General features: G+C 55.9%; 3 protein-coding genes across 3 annotated transcripts; 2 read left to right on the top strand and 1 right to left on the bottom strand.

Moving 5' to 3' along the window:
* Positions 1-122: 122 nt before the first annotated feature.
* Positions 123-10595, top strand: SCAMP2 (secretory carrier membrane protein 2). Its single transcript, XM_082061063.1, has 9 exons — positions 123-258; positions 3754-3834; positions 4502-4591; positions 5303-5420; positions 6073-6201; positions 6721-6880; positions 7396-7497; positions 9317-9434; positions 10183-10595. The coding sequence occupies exons 1-9, from the start codon at positions 202-204 to the stop codon at positions 10327-10329; spliced, it is 1002 nt and encodes a 333-aa protein (XP_081917189.1). The 5' UTR covers positions 123-201; the 3' UTR covers positions 10330-10595.
* A 1132-nt stretch (positions 10596-11727) lies between these two features.
* ULK3 (unc-51 like kinase 3) lies at positions 11728-15305 on the top strand. The gene is made up of 16 exons (XM_082061062.1): positions 11728-11874; positions 12109-12249; positions 12440-12560; positions 12641-12745; positions 12836-12979; positions 13068-13150; positions 13249-13404; positions 13481-13586; positions 13688-13728; positions 13837-13939; positions 14059-14123; positions 14244-14322; positions 14403-14443; positions 14518-14565; positions 14640-14694; positions 14860-15305. The coding sequence occupies exons 1-16, from the start codon at positions 11773-11775 to the stop codon at positions 14874-14876; spliced, it is 1407 nt and encodes a 468-aa protein (XP_081917188.1). The 5' UTR covers positions 11728-11772; the 3' UTR covers positions 14877-15305.
* Positions 15306-19411: 4106 nt separating this feature from the next.
* Positions 19412-21469, bottom strand: CPLX3 (complexin 3; the record flags this gene model as incomplete). The annotated part of the gene is made up of 3 exons (XM_082060917.1): positions 19412-19636; positions 20876-20963; positions 21309-21469. The coding sequence occupies 3 exons, from the start codon at positions 21467-21469 to the stop codon at positions 19412-19414; spliced, it is 474 nt and encodes a 157-aa protein (XP_081917043.1).
* Positions 21470-23097: the final 1628 nt, after the last annotated feature.

The raw sequence follows: 23097 nt of genomic DNA, 5'->3' as shown, positions 1-23097 counted from the left end.
CGCACCCATAGGGTCAATGGCGCCTATAGTGTTAACCGCATCCAAAGGGTTAACGGCGCCTATAGGCGCTGCCCGGAGTTGTGACGTCACGCGGCCCGGCCCCGCGAGTCAGATCACGTGGCTGGCGGCGCAGGCGCCGCGGCTGCCCCGGAAGTGCCTGGCGCGGCGGCAGCGCGGAGCGGAGCAGCGGGGACCGCGCCCATGTCGGGCTTCGACACCAACCCGTTCGCCGACCCGGTGGACATCAACCCCTTCCAGGTGGGCACCGGGCCCGGGCGGCCCCTTCCTCCCCGGCCTTCTCTCCTCGATCGCCGCCGAGACGTGGCGTTGAGTGAAGCGTCGCTGGCCAATGGCGGCACCGCTCCTCCGCGCTGTGGCCAATCAGGACGAGGAGGCGGGGTTAGGGGGGGCGTGCTGGGGCTGGGACCCCCGAGTCCCCTGGGCCGGGGGGTCCCTGGGGGTCCCCGCGCCCCCTCCCCGGGGACGGTGCGACCCAGATGGGGGTCCTTCCCGCCCCCCGTTTCTCCCCTTTCCCTTCGGGGAGGGGTCCCACATCGCCCCGTGCCCTCAGCCCCATCGCCCCTCGCCCCCCCAGGCTTTGGGGAGCGGGGCTCGGCGCCAGCAGGCAGCCCCTGTCTCACTGGATGCCAAAACGGTGCTTGAGTTGTCGAAATATTAAAAATAATCCAGCCTGAAACCTCTCCTGGCTGTCCTGCGTGGGGGTCTGACTGACTGCTGGGCTCTGGTGGGTCTGGTTTTATCCTGTGGTAGTGCTGGCTCTTAAAACCGAGCCTACGAGGCCGAGCGCATCCTTTGGCCGTGGTTTCCAGCGGCCAGAGCCTTTGAGGCTGTCGGAAGCTTCTCCTCTGTGGGATTGATGGGGGACGCGGGGAGATGGTTGGAATGGCCTCTGGGACCCGACTCGCGTGGAGATGGGGAGAAAACGAGCGTTTGGCTTCGGTGCTGGCCCCTCGCCGCGTGCTGGGACGGGGTCTGCAGGATTTCCTGACCCTGGTTTCGCAGCCGAGCCAAAGCGAAGCTGTTTGGAGGTGGGGCTCAGTGCTTTGAGGAAACAAAGTGAAATCAGAAGGAAAAAAAAAAAAATCTCACTTTCAAATTAACGTGTTCTTATGCATCTCGGGGTTTGGATGACTATGTTCCTGTGATATTCCTTCTGTGGGGGGAATATAGGGTGACTCACGCATACCATCACTGTTCCTTTATTGCTTTGGCACTGAGGAAGTAAATATTCTGCTTTATGCACATTTTAGCTGCCCCGGTATCTGACTGAACAGGGCTGTGCTCGCACTTTACTCACTGTTTAAACAAAAGGATTGGAGGCGATTTACAACAGGTGACTGTGATGTCAGGCTTACTTTGTAATGAGGACAAGTGTACGTTGCGCCGTGGATGTCTCTGCGGTTGTGTGACGGCTCCTTGGAGCTACAGGTGGTGTTTGTGGCAGGTTTTATATCTTGGGCACAGCCCCGGGGTTGAATTTCCTTGCTGTGGATCCCATTATAGTGCTTGGTACCCTGTGAACCCTGAGCTAACTGGGGATCTTTGCCTTTTAAGGAGACGGTTTCATGACGTTCAATATGCTTGGTGTAAAGTAAGCTGGTTTGTTAAAAATATCTCTGGCTCTTCGTTCTGTTGCTTATTGTAACCAGAGATGATTAACTGCCTGCCTTTATTCATTAACCTCCTATAAGTGGCAGCTACCTCCAAAACTTTGATGCAAGCTTCAGACAGGGCTGGAAACTCCCGTCTTCTTTAGAGATATTGATAATAAAGTCCTGAGGTTTCTCTCTGTGCATCTTCCAGGCAGTGCTGGCTGCAGGACTGGCAGGATTTGGGGCAGTTACTGGGATATTTAGAAATTAAGTCCCAGCTGATTCCAATTAGATATTAAGTTTCAGGTGATTCTTGCTTGAATCCTCTGGCCTTGATCATGTCTAGAGAGGCATCTTGTTTTGTTGCTTTAGCCTGTGGGAACAGAAAGAAAAAGAATCACTGACTTGAGAGCACAAGCTGTAAAATGTGATATTTGCGGGTGATTTCTCGTTCAGTTTCCCCTCCTTGCTGTCAGTCCGGGCTTGCGGAACTGGTGCCTCTGTATCGCCCTCGGTTTTACAGCTGCTGCTTTCCTCCCTGCCCCATCCAGGGCACAGAGACACGTGTCCAAACACACTTCAGCTTTGCTGCAAACTCCCTCCTTGTCTATTTTAGACACACTTGCACAATAGCAGGAAAGCTAAGCTAAGCTCAGCTGCCTTGCCTTAAAAAAAATTACTTAATTAGGCAGTATGGTTTTTTTTGCTTTCCTCTTCTCATACCTTTAAGGACGTTTCTCTTCCTCGTGCGCTCGTCTTCTGCTGGACTTTAGTCAGGCTGGGACCTCGCCTGGGCTGGATTAAAGGGTGTCGCGCTAACACGCGTTGACTGACTTTTAAGCTGGTGTCGACAGCCCGTGTGTCTGCAAAACTCTTTAAAGCCTCCGGAGGAGTAAATAGTGAAATAAACCCCATGCCTCAACTCCTTGCAGCTCCCGTTTCCAGTGTGGCGATTCTATGGATGCTCCCCGTTGGTGTTTTTTTTACAGCTGGGGAGTTTTTCTTCATCCAGCAGCATCCAACACCTTGTCTGAGATCCCTGGCTCCGGGGGGTGATTCACAAACGAGCGTGACCCGTTGCATGGGGAGCGCTGGCTCTCGAGGAGCTGTGCGGTTACTCATTAACCGTCCCGTGGGCACCGTGCTGGGCACAGGGCTGCGCTCAAGCCCCGGGAACGGCTGCGGCGGGTTCCCGACCAGCCAAGGGGGGTTTCTGCAGCGCGCGGTGCCGGGCAGGCTCGCACGCCTCGATTGCTTCTCACCCCATTAACCACCAAATCAAAATGACTGAGCTCAACACACTGGTTGCTGTGGGAGAGAAGGATAAAAAGCCACTCTCTCTTTCTTTCTTTTCTTCTTTTTTTTTTCTTTTTTTACTCCCACCTAGCTGTCGGGTTGCCGGGCTGTTCTCGCAGTAGGATTTCCGACTTCAAAAAGTGCCTTGTTTTCTTTAATAACTGAGGAGAGAAGCGCTCCAGAGGTCAAGCTCTGGCTAAGAGGAATCTTTTTATGGAAACCAGTGTGTATAAAAGAGGAGATGAAAATAGTGAAGTGCATTGCAGGTGAGGGAAGAAAGGCGTTTTTGGCAGAGCTGCCGAGAGCCTTTTTTTCAATAACCAGGCTATTTGGTGGAGGCAATTGGGAGATGCTGTAAGTACAGGTAAATGTGGCTTGTATTGTACCTGGACACTCATTTTATGAGGCTCCGCTGTGCCCTGTGAGTCCTCACTCACGTTGTGGGGCGAGGGAGGTTTGGCAGATGGTCCTGGGTGTTCACAAACTCTAACCACGGGGTAATGAATCCGTGTCCCTGGAAATGAGGAATAACTGGCTGTAGGTAAGTGGTTATAATCTGCAGAACGGGCTTTCTGAAAGCATGTTGTAATTCTTCATATGGACTTCTTGGCTGAACAAGAGATTATTAATACTCCTGCCCACAAATCTTGCCTGGCTGATGGTTATCTCCTTGGTTATTTAAATTAATTGCCAGCCAGGGCCATGCCCCTCCAGCAGGGGTGCGTTTCACCCCATCCCGATCCCAGCTAACAAGGGGATGACAGGCAGGCAGAGCAGGTGACGTACAAGCTGATGATGACCCGTGACCGCTGCTGATCTGTCTTTGCTCTCTGTCTCCTTGCAGGACCCCTCGGTGACACAGCTCACAAACGCCAGCCAAAGTGGCTTGGATGAATTCAACCCCTTTTCCGAGAGCTCCCAGCTGGTACGTGTTATGTGTCTTTGCACTGGGCGTCTTGGTGGTGGTTTTAGCTGCATAGAAGGCCCCTTGGTAGGTCCAGCTTAAAAGAAAGAGTGAGGCTGGTTTACCTGTGGACGGTGTAGCTCATGATGTGTGTGACAAGCTGCAAACAACTGCTCCTGCACTGGAGCACTGAGAAACACCCAGCCTGAGCTCTCTGCTCACATGGAACAGCTTCTCTCAGACTTGCTGCTGGCTCACAGTAAAGGTATATGAAGTGTAAGGTGAAGGGGAAGATGTTTCATGGTAGGACACGTCAGTATTTATTTGGGCTCTGGGCTGGGAGCTGGGAGCTGAAGTGCTGCAGTGGTATCATGGATGGGTTGCTGCAAAGAGCCTTGTCTCTGTTTCCTGGCTGCTGCTGTGTGTGAGGTGGGAAAAGGAGAACAGGAAACCAGGGTAAAGCAGCATTTGCAGTTCAAACTACTGATCAAAATCCCTTTTCTTTTTCTGCTTTGCCTAACACCTGTCATCCTCAGCTTCCACTCCTCTGGTGCATTAAGGAGCTAATAAACTTTTGAAAATGCAGATTTCCTTCCTGCTAATGCTTTCTGTTTTAGCCTTAAACAATTCTTTGCTAAAAGATGGACTATGTAACATTTTTGCCTTTTTGCTTGTGATTTATACACAGACAAATGCGGCACGGACGACACCAGCCACGCAGCCCTCCGGCCACTCGCAGCCGGCGGTTCTGCAGACGTCCGTGGAGCCCACTCCCCAGGTACGGCAGCCCCAGAGCTGGGCTGGAGAGCGTGGGGAGCTCCCGGGGGTCTCTGGAGATCTGTGGGAATAGGAGGGGAGCAGGATTCTCTGGGGCTGGCTGTGGGAAGCTGCAAGTGATCTTTGAAACTTGCATTTATAGCTGCCCCGCAAAGCGGATCTCTACAGGGGGTACATACAGGCGATTCTTTTTACGCCTTTTCCCTGCCGCTCTGGTGGCAGAGCTCGCTTTGCTTTGTGTCCTGTGTGCTCTGGCTTCCCTCTGCGAACAGCAAAACGGGTCCTGCTGATGCTTTGAGCTCAGTTCTGCTGATTGCTCAGGCACGCTGGGTTCCAGGAGCATAAATGCAGACGAGCTCAGCCAGGCCGGCAAGTTCCTGACTGCCAGGGACCACCTCATGCAAAGAGCAGAGAAGCCAAGGCTGCAAGGAGAAAGGATCAGTTCTCAGAACAGCCAACAGAAGAGATGCTTAAGAGGTGCGGAAGGCAGCTTAGGGGAGTTCTGCATTCATTGATTTCGTCCTCCAGCAAGCGAGGCAAAAAGCTTCAAAATATTTCAGCTCAGCCGTGGATGTTCAGCTTTCCAATTGTCCTCAACCCTTGCCATCGAGTTGCCTTTGCTTCCCTTCCAGTTTGGCGTCTGGTGTGTTCACTGGTGCTGTTGCCGCTGCCGGGGTGAGGGCAGGACTTACCTTTTCTCGCTCTGCTCTAGGCTGTGGCCGCGGCGGCGCAGGCTGGGCTGCTCCAGCAGCAGGCGGAGTTAGAGAGGAAGGCAGCGGAGCTGGAGAAGAAGGAGAGGGAACTGCAGAGCAACGCAGCCAGCATCAACCGTGAGTGCCGCTCCCCGCAGCGAGGGCCGTGCCCGGGGCAGCCTGGCTCGCTTGGCTTCGCGGGATTTGAGGGGGGCTCAGCCTGTCCAAGTGTTCGCAGCTTTTTACGAGCTGCGTGTCTTTCCTCTCGCCCTTCCCAGCAACACTCTTGCGACTGTATCTGTCATCCCATAGCTGACAAAGTGGGAAACGAGCTCAGAAGTGAGATGCTGGGGACCAGCTCTGCTGGGTCTCTGCCCTCGAGCATGCTCTCGGCATCCACATTTGGCCACATGAAGTTCTTCAAACACCAGTTTTGTGTCGCTGTTGTGCCACGCTGCCTTGTTAAGGCTTTTCACTGAGAGCAATAATGCTTTTTGTAGCAGTATTTTCCCCTAACCTTGATTTTTAAATGGCTGAATATGGCTTTGCAATGCCAAGTGGCAATGGTTGTTATGGTCTTTTGTCCATCGCAGGGGAATTCTGCCTCCCACCGAGGAAACTCCTCGGACCAGGCTGATCTCTGCTGTGCTCCCTGCTCACACCTAGTTACTCACCAAGACTGAGCCTCTTCCAGGCTTTTCATGTTAATATATATGAATGGCTGCTTGCAAATTGGGGCATGAAAATGAATCTTTCAAGTGAAGAGCTGCTCCTGCCTTTTTTTCCGCAGCGAGGCAGAACAACTGGCCGCCTCTTCCCAAGAAGTGTCCGATCAAGCCCTGTTTCTATCAGGATTTTTCAGCAGACATCCCAGCTGACTACCAGCGGATATGCAAGATGCTGTATTACTTGTGGATGCGTAAGTAATGGCTTGAACAGCAATCAAAACTCTTTTGAAGAAGATTCTGTATCAGATGCTGAGCTTTGACCTATGGTAAATTCCATCGGTGTTGCCTGCAAGGGTAAAATAAGTCTTTCTTCCTTTTTTTGTGAAGGCAAATGTGAAGGACTCCAAGTTTATACTTTGGGAATAGCTCATTCGTGGCAGAATTTTTATTGATTTTTAATGGGGACTTGAACAACTCTCCCAAGACTTAAAGTGGATAACACAGTTCAGAGATTGCATGCTAAACAATCTCAACCATATTTGTCAAGCTTGGTGCTCTTAAAAGATTTAAGAGTTGGTGGAAGCAGCAGGATGAGCTGAAGTTCTATAGGTTAAGCTCCGTTTTCCTTTCAAGGAAGGGAAGGAAATTAGATGGCCCAAAGTCATCTTAATTTCTGAAAGCTCCATATGTTCAGTGAAAGATTAGGGATGGGAATTCTGAGTGCTCCGAAAACTTACTGATGTTTTATTTCTCTCTCCCATCCCGAACAGTGCATTCGATTACCCTGCTCCTAAACCTGCTCGCTTGCCTGGCATGGTTCACGATTGAGAACGATAGAGGAGTAGACTTTGGTCTCTCGATCCTGTGGTTTGTTTTATTCACCCCTTGTGCCTTTCTCTGTTGGTACCGACCAATTTACAAGGCTTTCAGGCAAGTATGGTTTTCTTTTATAAATGGCAAATATCTCTTAGTGGGAGGAGCTTTGGGTTTATCTGTTCTCACCATACATTGCCTGCAGGGTTTTTCCAGCTCTTTGCATTGTTAAATAGATCAAACCCACTTGTTCCTAAACCTATTGCAAGTATCTGATAGAACTTGCTTATGGTGGTCCTTTCTCATCTTGCAATCCAAACCTAGCCAGTCATAGGGTCCTACTTTTTATTAATTTCTGATAAACTGGTTGGTACATTAATGCATTGAGCACACTGTGTGTTAAGGAAGCTGCCCTCACCCCATTTTGCACTGGGCAGAGGGGTGGTTTTGCGATACACAGTGGCTGTGTTGTAAGCGGTGTTGCTGTGCAAGTTCCTCCTGAAATCACCTCCCCTGAGCAGCTTTGCCCTGGTGAAAGGGGTTCCCTGAAATTGTTTCCCTTCTCTTAGAGCAGGGACTCTGTGTGGGGATTGCATCCCCAGGTCTCACTCCTGCTGCCTTCTCTCCTGCAGGTCTGACAGCTCCTTCAGCTTCTTTGTCTTCTTTTTCGTCTTCTTCTGCCAAATAGCGATCTACATCATCCAGGCTGTCGGCATTCCAGGCTGGGGTGACAGGTGAGCTTGGCTTGGCGGGCTGCTGTGTCGCAGCCCTGCACGGATGCTTTTTGTCACCAGGGCTGTGCCTGTCAGAAGCTTTGGGGTCCGTTGCTGCTCTGTTTCTGACAGCTGTCTGTTTGTTCTCTGGTTTTCCTCTCTCTCCTGACACACAGCTTTGGCGGGTCCCAGCTGGGCTGGCTCTCTGTCCTCCAGTCCCAGCAAAGGCACGAACTTCTACTGCTGCTGCGGGCCAGTGCTGAAAGGAGTAAATGCAATCATCCCCCGCTGCCTTCCCAATCACTTAATATGTATAATATTTACCTCTTCTTGATGCTGAGCCTCTAGCATTGACCACAACTGCTCTGTGTTAAAATGGAGCCATCCCCAATAGAAGCTGTAGCCTCTGACCTGGAGTCTGGGTAGGGTTTAACTCCGCGCTGCTGCCAGCAGCCTGATTCTGTCCCCAAACTCTTCCTGAACTTCTCTAAGCGTGTTGTTGGTGGGTTGCGCTTAAAAAACTGAGCAAAGGAGGTTTTATCCTCCCATTTCCTTGATGGTATTGTAGGGAAGGGTGAGTCTGGGCTTCTGGAGCGGCTCTTGTCCCTGCAATGAAAGCACTGGCTTGCCTTTTGCCTTGCTGCCTTGGCTGCTGATCAGATCCCCGAGTTGCTGTGAAGGGTGGAAAGTTAACAGCGAGCGGTTTTCCTCTGGAGGGAGAGCCTTCAGGTGATGAGCACAGTGAAATTGCTGTCTATTTTTGCCCGCTGCCTGCAGAACCAGCTCCTGGGCAAAGCTGTCCCCGTGTTCCCTCCCCTGCCAACTGGTGCTGCCTTAGTCATGGGGCACAGGGAGGGGCCGCTCCCGGTTTTATTTTGACTTTGGAGAGTGTGCGCTGAGCTTTCTGCTACATTTCCTCAAGCCAGACAGCACGTTTATTTTTGGCCGTAGCGCCTGGTGTGCCTTTCCGCTTCCTTGTAATGAGCAAGAAGTTGCGATGTGCAAGAAGTTGCACATCTGATGGGATGGTTGGACTTGCTGCATCCCCTCTGTCCTGGCAGCACAGGGCTTGCTTGGCTTAGCAATTGCAGAGATTCCTTTCTTCAGTGCTGCAGAGGGTCTTTTCGTACAATCATAGAATCACTTTGGTTGGAAGAGACCCTTGAGATGAAGTCCAACTGTTACTGTCACTACCCCATGTCCCTGAGAACCTCATCTCCGCGTCTGTCCAACCCTCCGGGGATGGTGACTCCAGCACTGCCCTGGGCAGCCTGTTCCAGTGCCCGACAGCCCTTTGGGGAAGAAATTGTTCCCCAGATCCAACCTCAACCTCCCCTGGCGCAACTTGAGGCCATTTCCTCTCATCCTATCGCTTGCTAATGAGGCATCTTGGTATTCTCACCCACAGCCAAGCACAGATAACTCCCAGCATCGTTCCTGCCCCGTCCCTCAACAACTGCCAGTTTTCTCCTAACTTTAGCCCTTCTTCCTCTTCCTCCCCATCCCAATACCTACATCTCTGGCCAGGCAGGGCTGTCACGGTGATGGGTAGTTTCTAGGCTCCAGATCTGCCAGCTGACCTCTTCCAGTTTTGTGTTACCAGCCTATCTTTACACTACTTGGCTGAATTTTGAGAAGATATTCATGGAAATTACTCGATTTACAACGAGAATGGAAATTCTGGCCCCAAACCAAGTGCTGGGATAAGCTCTGGATCCCTGTTTCCACAGTTTGCGGTTGCGCTTCTCTGGAACCTTCCCCCAAAGGCTCTTGCGCAGCCGTGGGTGCTTCACCTCCTCCTGCGAACCCAAATCTCACCGTGTTCTCTTCTCTTTCGCAGCGGGTGGATCGCGGCGCTGTCGGAGCTGCGCGGGAACCTGGCCGTGGCCGTGATCATGATGGTGGTGGCAGGATTCTTCACGCTGTGCGCTGTTCTCTCGCTCTTCCTCCTGAAGCAGGTGAGCGGCTGGGAGATGAGGCGAAATCTGTGCGTCAGGAGTGTCCGGGGGGGGGCTCCACCTCCTCTTGTCCCTCTGGGGATTCATTTGCTTTGGAAGATGGAATCAGGGCACTGTCAGGTCGAGAACTTTAATAAAAGCATTTTCTTGCTGGTGCTTCCTGCATTAGTGCCAAGTCATTTGAACGCTAAGGGTGCTTGCAGGGGGGAAAGTGGCCTTTTGGGAGGGAACAGGAGGCATGGACGCTTCAGTAAGGCACACCATGGACTGTGAGCATGAGGGACCTCAAACACAAGCTCCCCTTCCTCCTGATCGACTGCACGAGGGTTCTTTCCTGCAATTGACTGCAGAAGTGTAGCTTTGGGGAAGGCAAGGACAGACCGAGCTGTTGCTTCCTCCTGCTTTTCTCCTAAATTGTATCTTGAAGGCAAGTACCTGATGCTTACAGTGCCAGGTCCTGCGCTGCGCGCGTCTGTAAAGGTCAAGGTTAATGCTGGGGGTGCGGGGAGAGTTTTGCCTGATCCCAGCTGTTTTGCTGAGGGCTCCACATTTTACAACAAATGAGGATCTCCTGAAATCTGCGGCATCGCGCTGGGCGAGATGGAGCCCGCGGCTCCAGCCCGTCCTCTCGAGCTGCTTAGCGATGAAGCCAAGGGAAAAACAAGCTGGCAAGCGAGGGGTGTGCAGCAAGTCCACAACTACATGCTGATTGTTTTGGGGTTTTTTTTCCTCTTTTTCTGTTTCCCAGGTGCATTCCCTGTATCGGCGCACAGGAGCCAGTTTCCAAAGGGCCCAGGAGGAGTTTTCCCAAGGCATCCTCAGCAACAGGAGCTTCCAGAACGCGGCCGCTGGGGCGGCCTCCTCAGCCGCACAGAGCGCTTTCCGGGGAAATTAGCTCTTCCCAGGCTGCCTCTCCCTCGCTTCCTCTGCCATCGTCACCCCAACCTTCTTTGTTTTGTTTTGTTTTTGTTTTTTTTCTAAAGATGCACTTTTTGGGGGTACCGTGTTAGCTCTGTGATGCCGGTTCCAGATGAGAAGAGATCTGGGTTTTTTTAGCTTCAGCTGGTTACGTTTATGACGATTAGTTTTCCCTGTCTTATTTTAGGGTGTGGGGAGATAGGGGAGACATTCTCTGAAGCAAATATATTTCCCTGTCCAGGACATACCGAGTGTTTGTCTCTCTTCCCTCCCTTGCCCTGTCTATAGCAGGAAGGTGAGGGGAAGCAGGTTCTTTATTTTTCTCTCTCTCTTCTATTGACCTTTACTATGACAAATTTGATTATCTGCTGTTTGGGGGTGGGTGTAAGTTGCATGTAGTCTATGTCTTTAATTTTGAGAGCAGGAACTGTACTTTTGGTTTATTACACTTAACACAATGCTGCATTTTGACCTGTTAACTGCTCAGCTTCCCGAGAGTCGGGGTAATGTGGCACGAAGGAAAACCTGGGAGCAGGGGCAGTTAGAGAGGAGGGGAAATGTCTTTCTCCGTGTCCCCCCATGGCAAACCCCCCGCTCTGCTGCAGCCGGTGGGGGCTCCCGTGCACAGAGAGGTGGAGAAGGGATCAGTAGGCACTGAGTCTTCACCGTGGCCTTAAACTGGGGGAGGGAGGGGAAAAGGGATTTTTCTTGGCCTCAGCAGGAGCCGTGGCACTGAAGACTTGGGCTCGAACACCACGCGATGTCCTTCTCCAGCTATCCTTGGGAGCCTGTGCGCCAGAGCGTGAATGGATTGTTCTCCAGGGACAGCTCCTTCCTGCCTTCCTCCTCCCACATATTATCTTCTTCAGCTGGGAAAGAACTGCTTTGGATTTTTTTTTTTTTTTTTCCCAGCTAGGAAGGAGCTGGTTTGATGTGTTTTTAGATTCGAAAGCCGTGTCCCGAGATGCAGCGTCCCTGTGGATGGGGACAAGGTGCCTGTTCATGTGCCCGTTGTGGCAAGGTGTGAGGGGGACGGTTTCCTCACCCCCCTGCCCTCCAGCACCGTTCGCGTATCTATGCAGGAGGGGCGTTACCTGCAGATTTAACTTCGTGTTGCCCCTTGTCCCCTCCTGCCCTGCGGGGTTCATTCTGTGTCGCTGGCCGGCAGGGCTGTTGTCTGGGGGTGTCTCCTCACATAGATATCTGCATTTTTACACCCCCTTCCTCCTCTGTTATTTTTTTCCCCCACGTCTGATCTTTTAATGTAAAAAAAAAAAAAAAAAAAAAAATTAATAATAAATTGTATATGTGCTCAAAAGAAAATCCCCATCCTGCCCGCGGAGGGGGCGTGGCCAGAACGGGGTCGGGGGCGTGGTCAGCGGCGCGCCGGGAAGGCGGAAGCGGCGGGGCCGGGGCGGGCATGGCCGGGGCCGCCTGGGCCCCCCCGCGGCTGGACGGCTTCATCCTCACCGAGCGCCTGGGCGCGGGCACCTACGCCACAGTCTACAAGGCCTACAGGAAGGTAGGGCCGGGACCGCTGCGGGGTGTCCCCCCCACCCCGTGGGACACCCTTTTTACAGCCCTGCGTATGCGGCACCGTGCCTATAGCTGCTGTATGGGACCTGCTGCCCCCAGCCTGGGGTCTGCCCCCTGTCGCCCGCTTGCCGGGGGTTCCCACGCCGCTGGCAGGCTGAGGAGGGACCCGCAGGGTGGCGGGTGGGGGCGCAGGGGGCTCCAGGGCTGTGTCCCCTGGCAGAGGGACACACGGGAGGTGGTGGCCATCAAGTGCGTGAGCAAGAGGAGCCTCAACCGGGCCTCGGTGGAGAACCTGCTGACGGAGATCGAGATCCTGAAGACCATCCGCCACCCGCACATCGTGGAGCTCAAGGACTTCCAGGTGGGACTGGGGGGGTTGCTGAGCCAGCACTGGTCCGGCTCGGGTCTTGGGGTCCCTCCTGGCTGCCCAGGGGTGTGTCAGTGGGGCTCGGTGCCAGCCGCTGGGCAAACCGGTCCAGGCAGAGCCTGTGTGGGTGGGATATGCAGTGGGAGCGGCTGGGACAGCATGGCAGTGTCCTCTTGCCTCTCAGTGGGACAGTGACCACATCTACCTGATCATGGAGTTCTGCGCCGGGGGGGATCTCTCCCGCTTCATCCGCTTGCGCAGGATCCTCCCCGAGAAGGTGGCGCGCATCTTCCTGCAGCAGCTGGGTAAGGACCCCCTTCCCGGGAGTTTTGGGGACCGGGCTGCTGTGGTGTCCCCCCTGCCACGTGCCCATCTGCCCGCCCAGCCTGCGCCCTGAAGTTCCTCCATGACCACAACATCTCCCACCTGGACCTCAAGCCGCAGAACATCCTCCTGAGCGCCCCGGAGAACCCCCAGCTGAAGCTGGCAGGTCAGGGCAGGTCCCCAGCGAGGGGCTGGTGGTGACAGTTCCTTCTCCCCCTACCCCTCCCTGATCTCTCCCATCCCTCTCCTGACACAGATTTCGGGTTTGCGCAGTACATGTCGCCGTGGGACGAGAAGCACGTTCTGCGGGGCTCCCCGCTCTACATGGCCCCCGAGATGGTGTGCCGCCAGCAGTATGACGCGCGGGTGGACCTGTGGTCGGTGGGCGTCATCCTTTATGGTGGGTTTTCACCTTATCCCCCGGGGCTTGGCTGGGGGCTGGTTTCCCCCTCTCCATCCCCACCCGCTGCTCCCTTTTCCCCCCACAGAAGCACTTTTTGGGAAGCCGCCCTTTGCCTCCCGCTCCTTCGCTGAGCTGGAGGAGAAGATCCGCAGCGACCGGGCTGTCGAGGTAACATGGGATGGCACAGAGCTGGGGGGGTTCTCGCAGCCCATCCCCGTGTGGGGGCTATGTATGGGCTGGTGGTCTGAGCCCCTGTCCCCCCCCAGCTTCCCAGCCGGCCGCCGCTCTCCCCGGAATGCCGGGACCTCCTGGGACAGCTCTTGGAGAGGGACCCCTCGAAACGCATCTCCTTCGAGTGCTTCTTCACACACCCCTTTGTAGATATGGAGCACGTCCCCAGCCCTGAGAGCTTTGGCAAGGCGGTGAGGGGGGTGCTGGGGTGCTAGTCCCTGGGCATGTGTGGTGGCCAAGCCCTGAGCCCCCCTTTGTCTCCCCCAGACCGATCTGGTGGTGCAGGCGGTGAAGAAGGATCAGGAGGGGGACGCCTCTGCCGCCCTCTCCCTCTACTGCAAAGCCCTGGAGTATTTTGTGCCGGCTCTGCACTGTGAGTCCACCCGGGGGGGCTGTGTGGGTGCTGGGGGGTGGGCAGCACCCCGGAGGGGCCAGGGGGTGCACCCCTCTGTTCCATTGCTCTCCCCCACCCAGATGAAAGCGACGCTCGCCGGAAAGAAGCCATCCGGGCCAAGGTGAGCCAAAAGTCCCTTGGGGAGGTGGGGGGCAGCATCCCTCTGGCTTAGCACAGCAAGATGCACCTGCCATGGCGGGGATCCCCTCACCCCCCATTTTGTGATCAGGTGGGTCAGTACATCTCCCGAGCGGAGGAGCTGAAGGCATTGGTCACATCCAGCAGCAAGAACCTCCTGCAGCAAGGGAACCCGGCCAGAGAGCTCCTTAAAGGTAGTGGTTTTTTGGGGACCCCCTAGTGTCAGAGCAGGAAGGGGGCACCCAGCAGGATTTGGGGCTGAAGGGTGGCCCCCCCTCCTTGGGGTGCTCCTCATTGCAATGTACGCTTGCAGAGATGGCCAAGGACAAGCCTCGGCTCTGCGCTGCGCTGGAAATGGCTTCTGCTGCCATCGCCAAGGTGAGTTGTGGATTCGGGGGTCCCCTCTCCCCGTGAGTGGAAGGGGAAAGAGCAAATGTGTGTGGGGAGGGAGCCAGCGTATCCCCCCAGCTGCAGCACGGCCCCCGGGGTCTCTTGCAGGAGGAGGAAGGCAAAGATGACAGTGACACCCTGGAGCTCTACCAGCAGAGCCTGGGCGAGCTGCTGCTGCTCCTGGCTGGTGAGTTGTGGCTGTGACAGGGACAGGGACGTGTCCTGCGCCCGTGGCTGATCCCTGGCGTGTCCCTGTTCCCTCTGCAGCGGAGCCGGCGGGGAGGCGACGGGAGCTGCTCCACGCGGAGGTGAGTGCCAGCCTGGGGACAGCCGTGTGTCCCCCGCGCCGTGGCCTTGAAGGGATTTCCATTCTCTCTGCCAGATCCAGACTCTGATGGCCCGAGCTGAGTACCTGAAAGATCAGATGAAGGTACAGCTGCTTGGGGGTGCTCTGGAGCGCGCTGTGGGGGTTGCAGGCTGGAAAACGCTCCTCTCCCCTGGCAGATGCGGGAGGCACAGTCCATGGGCAAGGAGGCGCTGGCAGAGCCCGTCCGGAGCGGTGAGTCCCCTCTCGTCCCATCACAGGCGAAAGGGCCCAGGGGGAACGTCCTTGCCCCTGGGTAATCCCGATGCTGCATGCCCTCCTCTCCGCCAGCGTGGGGTCACCTGTGAGCCCACCCGGGCTGGGTGACAGCGTGTCACAGCGCTCTGTCCCCCCGCACAGTCTGTACCTTGCAGTGATGAGCGGGAGCCAGCCGGCAGGATGCTGTCACCACCCCGGCGCTGCCATGCAAAGATGCCGTCAGCTTTCATCCTGACCATGGCGGGGTAACCACCTCGGGGGGGCTCATCCCCGGGCTCACACCCCCGGGTGGGTCCATAGGGCCATCTGCCCCTCTCCCTGGACGCTGGTGTCACCTTGTCCCCTCCCAGCCCTGCCTCGACCGTCTGCTGCCGCAGCCTCCCCTGCCTGCAGCAGGCAGGTTATTCCACTCTAATTCCCTCCACTGGCTGCACCGGCCTGGGTATTTTTATCCTGGCACTGGGCTCTGGCAGAATATTCCCCCCCCCCCCGCCAGCCGCATACGGCTCTTGCCTTTTTGGCTGGATGTTTCTTACGCTTCCCAAATTCTTCTGGAGCATATGCACAGCCCAGACCCACAGCACCCTGCCGCCAGCAGACAGGGGGTCAGGGGCGCTGCCTGCTCCTGCCTGTTGTGCCTTCGTCACCCCCCGACTACCTCTGTGCCAGCCTGGAGCGCTGGCCCGGCCCAGCCCGACCTCCCTGGAGTGTTGGGGTCAAGGCTTTTGCTTCCCAAACCTGCCCGCGCTGGAGTCCGGCAGGTGCCGAACCACTCGTCATTTGTGTCACGAGGTGTTCCCAGCGCTCAGCGCGCTCCTGGCTGTCGAGTAAAGCAGATGAGCAGAATTCAATCACCTTCAGGGACAGTCGCACGGCTGTGAACAGCGATACCTCCCCGAAGGCAGAGCTGGGGCGTCCCGCCCGCTCTGCTCCTCAGGGCTCTGACAACCCCCATTTCTGAATTCTATTCCTGGAGCTCCCCAGCCCTGCAGAAGTCACTTATCTGAGGTGGTGAGGTCCACCTGTCCTGTAAAGCAAGGGACTTGCCTCAAAATCTACTGTATTTCAAGGGAATGTAATTTATTGTCTTTATTAAACACTTAGTTTGGTTTCTCCAAGTCCTCCGGTCTCAGGTTTGTGTCCCTGTACTCCCTGGGGACACCAGGCAGCCAAAGCGAGGTTTGACCTTGTTTTCGCTTCAGATATTTTTGTGTGTGTGTGTAAAACATGGAGCAGAACAACACGAAAGATTATGTAAAATCACATTTTTCTCCAACAGATTTTTGTGGTGGTGAGGAAGTGCTGGGCTGGGCAGGGAGGGCTGGTGGGGAAACAGAGGGGCTGGGGCATATGGTGAGGAGATTTTTGGGGGAGCCTGAGGATGGGCACAGCTCTTCCTGAGGTTTCTTTCCCCTTGGATGCTCCCCCATAACATGGGGTCTTTACCCCTTTGCTGGCTGATCTGCGCCACTGCCAGAGAGCTTCCCAGGCAGATGTAGCAAGGCATTTTTGTGTCCTTTTTACTATTATTATTATTATTCTGAGCAGAGATTATATCCTGAGGCTTTAAAGAGCTTTCAGACCCCCTGCCCTCCCCCGGCCCGTGGCGAGCGCAGCGCCGCCGGGGATGGCTGAACCGGCTGGCTGCGGCAGCCGGCGCGGATAATCGCATCTGCCTTCACGCTCTGCCGAAGACGCGGCCGAATCCGCAGCCTTTTGAAGCAGGGAAAGCTCCGGCTGCTTCCCCGGGGGGTGACAGAGCTCGCGGTTCCCCAGCTTCGGCTTGGGGTGGGTGCTGCCCAAATGTCGCTGCCCGCAAAGCGAGCAGCGGTGGCCTCTGTCAGATGGGTTTGTCACCCTCCTCCTGCCAGCTCCTGGGTTACTCGGTGATGTTGGATTCGAGCGCACACTGGGGTTTAAAAGAACAAGAGGGTTGGGGAAAGCTGGGTCACTATGCGGAGCCTCCTGGGCTCTTTAATCTGGATTAATCCCCGTATCTGGACCAGTGACGCTGCAGTGGGATGGACGGGGCCATCCCTTCCCGCAGCAGCTCGCAGGGAGATTTAATTGCCTGCAAAAAGAAAAACACAGCATTCGGAGCGGAGATCCCCCATCGTTCGATGGCGGTTTATTTGCTTCAGCACTTAAAACAATTGCTCACGTAATGCTTTGGGGAAGCCACTCGCATCATCCCGCGCTCACCAGCAGAAAGGAGACCTGATCCTGCGGCTGTGTGATGGGGGGTTGTTCCACATCTGGTGCACGAAGCTCTGCCCGACCTCAGGGCAGTTATTTCTAAGCTCATCTGCCCTCAGAGGTCCTCCAGCACCCAGTTAAGGGCTTGCTTGGACAAATCCCCCCTAACCTGGTCCCATAGGTTAGGGAATTATATAGAGATTTATGGCATAGAAGAGAAAAAAATAGATTTTCTGCTTTAATCCGCACTAATTCCTCGCTTTAAGATTTTAGCCCGTGTGTTGATGCCTGGAGCGGTTGTATGGCGTGCAGGCAGGTGGGATGCTTGGGGAGCCGACCATGGGGGTTGCTGGCAAATGGCATGTGTCTCTCAATGGGCAGGGGACGGGCAGGAGAGCTGCCTGCTCCCCCTGCACCCCATCCCAAATTCTGCTTCCCAGTACAGGCACCAGACCAGTGATGGGAGCAGGGCTGCGGGCTCAGAGCATCCTTGGAGCTCCGGGTGCTTCACCGGGAACACTTCACAGAGGCTTAGCACATCGTGGAGCCGAGCGGGGCGAGCGCGTGCTGCTTGTTTTTCACATGCCCGGGGGTCATGGTGCCTCCTAAAATAAACCCGCCGAGCTTCACGCGGCCTTTACGTGGCGGCACGTGGGTCGGGAGCGAGCGTGGAGTCCAGCCGTAGGGAAAGTAATAAAAGGTGGGTCCAAGGATGCAGATGGTGTGTTTTCCTGAGCTGCGGCCAAGGGGTTGAGCTGCCTCTGTCTGTCTGTCCTGCTGGCCAAAGAGGTGGCTGGTTTCTTCTCAGAGGTGAGACAACACCTGGCTTGGGAGGGTATCGGGAGTTTCTCAGGACTCCCTGCCCCCAGCATGGTATTTCCAGGGTGCTAAGGGCAAAAAGCAGTCTCCTGGCTGTCCCAGGCATGGCCTGATCCAGCATCCCTGCTGCAATAATAATAATAGTAATGAAACAGCTTCCAAGCACCCTCCCCTGCATTTTCCTGGATGACCCACCGCCCCTGCAAAAGCAGATGGTGGTTAATCGGCTGTGCTGGGATTTGGGGCAGTGAATTCCCAGCCCGTGCCAGGTCTTTCCAGGAAGCCGGGCCGCAGGAGCCCACCGCCCGTTGGGATGCTGATGGGCTGGAGCCGCTCCGGCTCCAGTCACACCTGTACTTATCACGGTCTCGTTCCTGCAGAGATGTGTCCTTGCTCGGAGCAGCGCCACGGCCGCCCCGCAGCGCCCGTGAGACTGAGGCGGGGAGCCGGGGAGTGATCTGAAGGATTTTGACTAAAATAGCCCCAAATCTGTGAAACCTGGGGCTTGTGCTTGCTTTTAAACCCGGCTGCTGACAAAGGGCGACTCGTAGCATCCCTTCGGTACAAAACATGGCAAAACACCCGTCCACAACCAGGCGTGATGCTGCCTTCTGGGTGATGCTGCAAGAGGTTTCTCCCTTGAGTTCCCATCACTGCTCCCCCTTGCCCCTGATCTATCTACACCCCTCATACCTTGGGGCACCCCAAAACCTTTCTCAGGAAAGTACTGCTGGAGGAGAGAAATAAATGCATAGACATCTCCTGGTATTTATTCCACCGGTTATGACAGTACCATGGCACGGGGACAGCATAGGAGGTGGAGAGACACTCAGCACAGCACACAACTACAGCACAACGGAGAAGGAGATTTTCCCTTATCACTTTGTTCTTCTCCTGGAAGGAACAAGCACACAAGTGGATCCCAGCCCGGGAGAGGGAGCGTTTGCCACTGCCGCTCCGGGGAAGGGGTGGTGTGGGTTCCAGTGGGCACCAGGGAGGGGTTTTCTTTCTCTCCTGCATTAATTCAGGTTTTAGCCCCCTGGCCCTCAGCACCCCCCTTCCCTCTGGGCTGGAGGGGATCAGGTAGCAGGTCCTTCCTGCTGGCTCCTACACTCAAGGGCAAAGCGCTTGGTGTTTCTTTTACGGATGGGATGTTATTTCTCATGTGATGGGTATGAGATGTGAGGAGCCGGGCGGGGGGGGGATGTTTCTCATTGTGCCTTGTCCTTGCAAAGCAAACTGGAGCCTCCCTGTCATTTCTAGGAGAGCTGTGTAGGCAGAGACACGGCGTATGGCCACCGCGCCGCTGGAAAGCCTTCGCCTTCCCGTTCAATAACACTCCAAGGTCACTCAGGGCTTTCCTTCCCTGCAACCCCCCAGTTCTGGCTAAAGACACCTGCTGCCACGGGCACAGGGGGAGGCATTGGGGACGGGGGTACATGCTGGCTCTTTGCTCTGACCTCAGAGCGGAGAACGAAACAAAAACCACACATCAGGGACACGAGGGTCAGGGACTCGAGGCTTCACATGGCTCAGAAGGAGGACCCGACTCACACAAGGCAAGGGTGACAACATCAGTGGGGTCCCCGCCGCGGGCGACAGCCACCGCCAGACCCTTCACTGCGTCCCCTCCCTTCTCGCCCATCATCACGTCGATGGGGAGGGGGGGTCAGCCGGGTCACATCACGGCGCATTTCTCGGCCGATTGCTTCAGGTCCTCTAGCGTGGCTGAAGCTTTGTCTTTCAAGGAATCAAGGTCCAGGTTCTGGATGTTGCTGAGCTGGCCTATCACTGAGTTCTTCTCTTCCTCCTCCTCGTTGTCCTGCTCGATCATCTTGGCCAGCTCTTTGGGCAGCTCCACGTCACCCCCCACCAGCTGGATCTGGTTGTCATCTGTTTCGTTCTGAAACGGGCCAGGAGAAGGTCAGGCACGGATGCTGCGGGGAGCAATGGAGGTCTGGGGGGCACTAAAGACGTGCAAGGTTCACAGCGGGGTCTGCATGGGCTTTGGGCTCTCTTCCCATTTTAAGGTCTGTGTGGGTTGGTCCCTGGGGCTCCCAGTCATCCTGGTGCTGTGGGTGGGATGGTGACCCAGAGGGGACATGGCTAAGCAGAGCCCAACACTCCAACCGACACAGCGAGAGCTGAGGTGACAACTCGAGTGTGCCAGCATCAGTGTAAATTGGCTTCCAGCTTGCATTGGAGTGGTCGGGGAGGTTTAGGCACCCAATTAAGCTACACGTATGCTTAACGATCGTGCCCACCGGAGATCGGGGTCAGCTCTGCGCTGGAGAGCCACAGGGAGACTTTGCTGCCAAGCGGGATCAGTAACGAGCAGAAGAAACTTGTCGAGAGATTAGAAGGGACATCTCAAGCATGAGAAAGCAGCGAAAGGATTGGGGGGGCAGATCTGAACAAATCCCTGTTTCCCCTGGAGAAGAAAAAAACAACCAAAAACTCCAAATCTTTCTGCCTTTTCTTGCTTTTGGCAGGGGGAAAATACATCCTCCAGCTGTTTATTTGCTGGCAATGAAAGGGACTTGAGAAGCAGTGGGGTGGGCATCCAGGCTGTCTGAACACCGTCAAACAATCTGAACAATATCACTTGGCTTAGCTGACCTTTCTCAACTAAAATTAGCCCAGCTCCAATTTAGAGTATTCACCACTGAGACACTCGCACTGAATAAAGGGTGGGCTTGGGGGCAGAAGAGCTTGTGGCAATTCCAAGAATGGCTGAATTATCCCTTGATTAAATTGTTTCTAGTGAATCATTCATTGGGCAGAAAGTCGAAAATAGGAATTTGGCTGGGAAACCCTTGCCAAATGATGTGGGGAGAGAAGCTGGCTAATCCGGCTGGGAAGGTGTAACTGTGGCTCCGCTCCCGGCTGCAGGGCTGGGAGTCCGGGGTGAAGGCGCCTTTCCCTCATCCAACTGGCTTTGGAGGACAATAGAGCAAGACAAGCAAGGCAGAGGGTGTGTGTTGGGGGTCCCACTGTTTGGGGCTGGTGGCTTGCAGTGCTCAGGAGTGATGGGAAGGGGCTGAGATTTGGGGGAAGGATGCTTTTGAGGGGAACTGGTTTGCACTTGGGCTTTGTAGCTTAAACCCGCACCCAGCCGAGGGAGCCCGGTGCCCGACCATACCTTGGGGAGCCTGTACTTGTCTCGGAAGTGGGACCTGACCGTGGCCCTCTCCGCCTTGCGCTGGGCAAACTGGGCGTCTCTCTCCATCCTGCGAACCACACAGGGCAGTTACCCACGGTTGCTGCCCCTAGTCCCTGGGTGTGAGCATCTCTATCCCCCCCACCCCAAACCCAGGTACCCTCCATCTCCCCAGCGAAGTCCCAATTCCCCACAGTTTCTTTCCTCCTGAAAGGAAAAAACAATCCCATCTCGCATGCAAGGAAGAGGATTAAGGGATTAGGGGGTTCATTAAACTCCCTCATAGCCCTGCTGCCCCCAGTGCTGTCTCCCCCCCAACCCTCCCGTGCATGGGGGCTGCAGAGGGAGCGACCCATCACCCGCTGTGACCTCGGAGGTCCAGCCCATCCCAGTACCCAGTGCTGGTCACACTCACTTCTCCTCCACCAGCTGCCGCTGATATTCCTCATACTCCTCACGGGTCATGCCCTGCGCTTCGGCTGGAGACTTCTCTCCCTCGCTCTTCTCTTCGCCACCCAGGCCACCTGTCAGGTTCTTCAGCTGCCCCCCCACCATGCTCTTCACCATGAACGCCATGGTTGTGGTCCTGGGGGACCGGGGAGCCTTGTGGTCAGGGGAGCACGGATACCAGGGAGCTGGGGTGCGGAGTTATGACGGATCTGGGCTGCTGGGAGAACTGGGGTTAATGGGGAGATGGGGACCTGGGGTGCGGAAGAGTGGGGAAGAAGGGGGTGTTGAGTTATGGGGAGCTGGGCTAAGAGGGAGCCAGGGAGATGAGGTATACTGGGTGCTGGGGTGCTGGGAGTAGGGAGTTACTGGAAACCTGGGGTGCTGCGGGTGTGATTTCCTAGGGAGCTGAAGCACTGGGTTATCGAGGAGCCAGTGTCAGCAGAGCCTAGTTCCGGGGATGCTGGAGTACCGAGTTCCCAGAGAGACAGGACGCTGTGGAAGTGAGTTCCCGGGATGTCAGGATGCCGTGGAAGTGGGTTCCTGGGTTGCTGGAGTACCAAGTTCCCGGGATGCCAGAGTACCGGTTTACCGAGAAGCTGGAATGCTGTGCAGGTGAGTTCTCAGGGTCCCGGAGTACCGGGTTATCGAGGAGCCGGGATGCTGTGGCGTGAGTTCTCAGGGTCCCGGAGTACCGGGTTATCGAGGAGCCGGGATGCTGTGGCGTGAGTTCTCAGGGTCCCGGAGCACAGGGTTGCCGAGTAGCCGGGATGCTGCGGAGCCGAGTTGGCGGGGTCGGGCTGTCCGGGCTGCCGGGGATCAACGTTGCCGCTTCTCCCGGCCGCCCATGTCGGGGCCGGGCAGCGCGGAGAGCGGAGCGGCGGGCGGGAGCTGCAGCACCGGCGCTCGGACAGCTCCGGTGTGCGCGGGGCGAGCGGCGGCACCGCCTCCCGCCCGGCCCCCCCGCCGCCCCCCGCCCCGGGCACGGAGGCGGAGCCGCCGCCGTTCCAACCCACTCAGGGGACACGGAAGGTCCCCCGACCCCCCGGGGGACGTTTGAGAGGGAAGGAGCCCCCAGCCCCGCGGTCCGCCCGCACGGCCGGCCCCGGGGAGGGCTGGAGCCCGGGGGGTGCTCCGTGAGCCCTGCCTGACCCCCCCGGGGGCTCTTCTCCTCCTTTCGGGGGGCAGCAGCGATGATGCTTGGCTGTGTGAGCCCGTCGAGGAGCTAAACCGCAGAAACATCTTTTTTTCCCACTCCATTCCCCATCCCCGGGGTCCGGCTGGAGGCAGAGCCGGGACTCAGCGCTCTGTACAAGCCATATGGACCAGCCACGAGTGGCAACTGTTGTTTGCTTGGAGATGTAAGGGCTGGCATGCCCAAAAGCTTGTTCCTCTCTTTCCTAGTGGTATTAATGATGTTAATTAATTTGAGGAATAGCTGCTAGCGGTGCCCACAAGCACTGCCTTGCTGATGTACCAGAACCGGCCCAGGTCACGCAGTCGTCGGTCACCTAAATCAGGAGGCCGAGGACAGAGCAGGCATTGATTTAATTGTGTAATTCCCTCGGCCACTCCAGCTTTCCCTGCTCCCATCCTGCTCTCACTCCCACTCCTGCTATTTCCTCTGACTGCAGCCGTATCGCGGGCCTTGGGGAGTGAGCAATTAATGGCATCAGAAACGCACCTCCCTTCCAGATGGCCAGTCTGGCTTTAACATGAGTTTCTCCCTTTTTTCTTCTCTGCTCATGAAAAAAACG

Source organism: Streptopelia decaocto (assembly GCF_964273445.1).
Source record: "Streptopelia decaocto genome assembly, chromosome: 9".
In the NCBI taxonomy this organism is placed as follows: Eukaryota; Metazoa; Chordata; class Aves; order Columbiformes; family Columbidae; genus Streptopelia; species Streptopelia decaocto.
The sequence above is the reverse complement of the archived record's forward strand: the minus strand, read 5'-3'. Positions and strand labels throughout refer to the sequence as shown.